The 4,187-nt window shown below is 40.8% G+C and overlaps 1 protein-coding gene across 1 annotated transcript in view; it reads left to right on the top strand.

Moving 5' to 3' along the window:
* The first annotated feature begins 1,649 nt into the window (after window positions 1-1,649).
* The window catches only part of Otol1 (otolin 1), a 9,424-nt gene continuing 6,886 nt past the window's right edge, over window positions 1,650-4,187 (top strand). Inside the window, exon 1 of the mRNA XM_013016143.1 lies at window positions 1,650-2,013. Coding sequence (XP_012871597.1) covers window positions 1,650-2,013 — 364 coding nt within the window. The remainder of the gene's footprint in view (window positions 2,014-4,187) is intronic.

Raw genomic sequence — 4,187 nt, forward strand, 5'->3', positions numbered from 1 at the left:
GAGTGGTGGATGTTGTGTGTGTGTGTGTGTGTGTGAGAGAGAGAGAGAGAGAGAGAGAGAGAGAAAGAGAGAGAGAGAAAGAGAGAGAAAAACAGAGAGAGAGAGAATGCTTTTCACATTTTCTTCTCTCATTCCTCTTTCGTAGCCTGTGTGGCATCCTGGCATATAATTTCTCACTGCTTGTGATACCTCAGATTCAGTTGAATGGCTGACAGTGGTAACAAAACTAACTCAAAGAAAAGCGAACAGTGCTGGGTTTTTCTGTGAATCTGCAGATGAAGTGTCCTATCTTTGTCTCTTCTCGGCGGTTCTGATTTATGTCTGTCTGCTCCGTATCTCACTTCCATTGAGCTTCCCTTGGGTTTGCTGTGCTGTGATTCCATTCTTGTGTGGAGTATGATTGGTAGGAAAGCGTTTAGACTTTGACATTAAGCAGCCCTTGCTTTAAGTCCTAAGTCCATATTTCTGTGGTCTTGGGCAAAGTATATAACCCTTTGGTTCAAAGGTGAGAAGTGTGATGTCAGCCTGGCACAGGCATTTTGAGAACCAATCGGATTGATAAAATAAGGAACCTATTGGAGGCAGGGGCTGTGCATGTGTGGGAAGGTTTTAGTTTCCTATCTTATTTTCATTCTCTGTATGATATTTATTGTTCATACTAATTTCTCCATCCTTGTATCTTAAAATACAAACCCAGAATCTTGCTAGCTGTTAGCAGTCACCCGAGGGCTGGGAGTTAATAGGGAATGGAATTCTGTGAATTGTCACAATTTTGCTTCATTAGGGATCATATTTTTTATTACCTCAGACATTGCTAAAAAAACCTTATTAAGGATCATCATACTTTGCCTCATTAAAATAATACTAAGATAAATGTGACTTTTTTCAGAATCATCGTAGTTTCCCCTCATTAAAATAATGCCAAGGAAAATGTGACTTTTTTTCCCCCCAGAAAATTTCCCTAAATTATAAAGCAAAGAGTTGGAGAATTAAGCAGTGTGCAAAGAATCTATGCACAGAGCAAAGATTCAAATTTATGATTTTTTTACTGTCTCCCTCTCCATTTATTATAATAGATCCTGAATGAGGGCTGTCCCACAGGAACATTAACCCTGGTAGATTTAAGGACTATTTCACCAGTATTTTCTCTAAAAATAATTGAGTTTGCTGGAATAAAGTATTTAGCTCGATATTTTTCATCTCCCTCTAATACAAATGTATTTGATTCCTATAAATCGGAGTGAGGTCAGTCAGGAAATTATACATATTTGTTTTCCACAGGGCATAGGAGCTATTAAGTCATGTTGCATTTATCATAGATCATGTTTGCTATTTGGCAAGATCATTGGAATGATTGAGAGCACCATTTTAGAGCATGTTACATGGAAAAAGCAAGCAGGAAGGAGAGCGGAAGCAAAGTGGTCCTTATAAGAAATACTTCAGGTATCTAAAATATTCGGTTAGGATTCAAGTACACACTTAACATTTAAAGTAACACCCACAGTATATCATTCTATATTATGCATCCTGTTCATGATTATGGTTTATTTATTTTTCTCATATAAGCATGCATTTATGCCATTTGGTGGTTTCATTAGGACCTCATGTAATTTGCGTGTATTTTCCTATTCTATCTTCCAGCATCGAAAATGTCTGTGTGTTCTTGGCTTTGCACCATTTTAATGGTTTTGGTTATTGCTGGATTGGACACGATCGCGAAGACCACACCACATGCCAAATTTATGAAGATATCTGAGGGAAAAGAGTTCCCCAAGGGCCCAAAGCCATCCAGGGGTCCTGCTCAGGGGGAAGAGGAACTCCCCCACACCAACCCTGCTGGAATGGCCGAGCCCACCATCTCTCCTTCCACCCTGGGCTCGCCCTGGGCCTCCACTATGCCCTTTCCCTTTGCAAACGTCACTCTGGACCCAGCTGATTTCCTCTGGAATTGCTGTCACTGCTGCTCACCTGTCACTGGGCAGAAAGGAGAACCCGGGAAGACTGGAAATCCAGGTATTTGAAAATATCCAGGGCCCTCTTTTCTCTCCTGTGCAGCCTTGGAGAGGTGGGTGGAGGGGTGGAACTGCTTCAAGGGTGTCATTGTCACGCTCATGACTGGGTATGGGCCCAGGTGACCCTTATGTGTGTTATTAATAAGTATTAAGATTAAAATAAATATGATAACATTTTGAACAATCACAGCCACAGTCCTAGAGGACAGTGGCTACAGGTATGCTGGTGGCGTCTGCCAAACGAGGGGGCACAGATATGAGTGGACGTGTCCATCACTGGTCAGTATGCGTTAGATTCCAAAGTCTGGGGCTACACACTCGACTCTGGTACTGTCCTTCCTCAAGATTCACACATTTATTATTAGTATAATATTTTCATTGAAGGCTGATTTAAAAAGGGTCACTTAAAAAAGGGTCTATTGCTTGGTAAAATAGATGCTAACTGATGGACTTTTATTTTTATTTTTTGAGTATATGTGGCTAGAATTACAAGTCTGTATGGTAGACAAGGAAGTCTTGGATAGAGTTTACACCTCATTGAAATTCTGGGTTAAAATGGTGCCTTTGTCCTGCAGTTATCTCTATTGATTGCTGTGGTTATATAGTTCACAAAAGTCAGATGTCAAGCTGGGTGCAGGTGGCTCATATCTGTAACCCTCACTACTCAGGAGGCTGAGATCTGAGGATTATGGTTCAAAGCCAGCCCAGACAGGAAAGTCTGTGAGTCTCTTATCTCTAATGAACCACCAAAAAGTTGGAAGTAGAGCCGTGGCTCAAGTGGTAGAATGCTAGCTTTGAACAAAAGAGCTCAGGGACAGCACCCAGGCTCTTAGTCCAAGCTCCAGACTGGCACATCTGCACACAAGAATTCAGATGTCTTTAATGCATATATAATGAATCTACTCTGTTTTATTTCAAATTTTTGACTTTTGCATGTCATCTAGTAGAGCAGTCAAAATAAAAATTAGAATGTAATTTTCAAATTTACCATCCTAAGTGCGCGCGCGTGCGTACACACACACATGCTTGCTGTGTCTTGTCTGATGAATTTAGTCATAAGATCAGTAATTAGGCATTGTTACTAATCGTTTGATTCATCTCATCCCACTGCAGGATCCTTTGAGAAATTCGCTCAGCATTTATGCAGAATTGGATTAAGGCATAAAAAGAATGCACAGTGGCCTGGGGCATTAGATTTCAGGGTTGCTAACATAATACTGAAACTGTAATGAGATGGGAAAAGTCATTTTGACCAGAGCTTCGCTCAGTTTTATTGTCTGGCAAGCTGTGTGGGGCTGAAAAACCCAGAGGCCTTGTCCACGACACCCAGCTGCTCATTCAACTCTCTCCTAAGGCTGTGGAGTCTCAAACACCCAGACGTTGGTTGAACCCAGTGGTAGATTTGCCGCAGTGGTTGATCTTTATACAAATGATAAACATATGGAGTTCAGCCTCTCCTCTGTGACAAATGTTTTGAGACTTGCTGGGGAGTTCATGGGTCTTAGTCTGAGTGGTTCTTTCTTGGAGCAGCATGTTCCAGAGCAAAGAACATTGGATCTATTACTATTACTAGCTTAGGGAAAGCTTCATTACTTCTTTCATTCTCATTTTCTAACACGGTAAATGATATCTACTTCATAGAACTGCTAATGCAATAGTTCCTACAAGAACTCGATGTGCTGACTGAACAAATGGTCAGTTATATATATATATAATCTATCTATCTATCTATCTATCTATCTATCTATCTATCTATCTATCTATCTATCTATCTATCTATCTATATGTCTGTCTGTCTGTCTGTCTGTCTGTCTATTGTCTCATCCTGAGGCTTGAATTCAGGACCTAAGTGCTGTCCCTGAGCTTTTTTTGCTCAAAGCTAGTGTTCTACCACTTAAACTATAGCTCTACTTCTGGCTTTTTGGTGGTTACTTGGAGTCTCATGAACTTTCCTACTTGGGCTGGCTTTGAACTGGGTTCTTTGGTTCTCAGCCTCCTTAGTTGCTAGGATTACAGGCATGAGCCACCAGTGCCCGGCTTCAATAAACTACTTTTATGTTTTCACGTACCCATAGTAGGAGAGTGGGCCTATCTTCTAGGATATGCTGAGCCTGAAATGACAGGACATTGTTTTTGGTATTCATAGAGAGATTTGTTCCAGATTTACTAGTACAT

This window comes from Dipodomys ordii, unplaced genomic scaffold (assembly GCF_000151885.1).
Source record: "Dipodomys ordii isolate 6190 unplaced genomic scaffold, Dord_2.0 Scaffold30, whole genome shotgun sequence".
NCBI lineage: Eukaryota > Metazoa > Chordata > Mammalia > Rodentia > Heteromyidae > Dipodomys > Dipodomys ordii.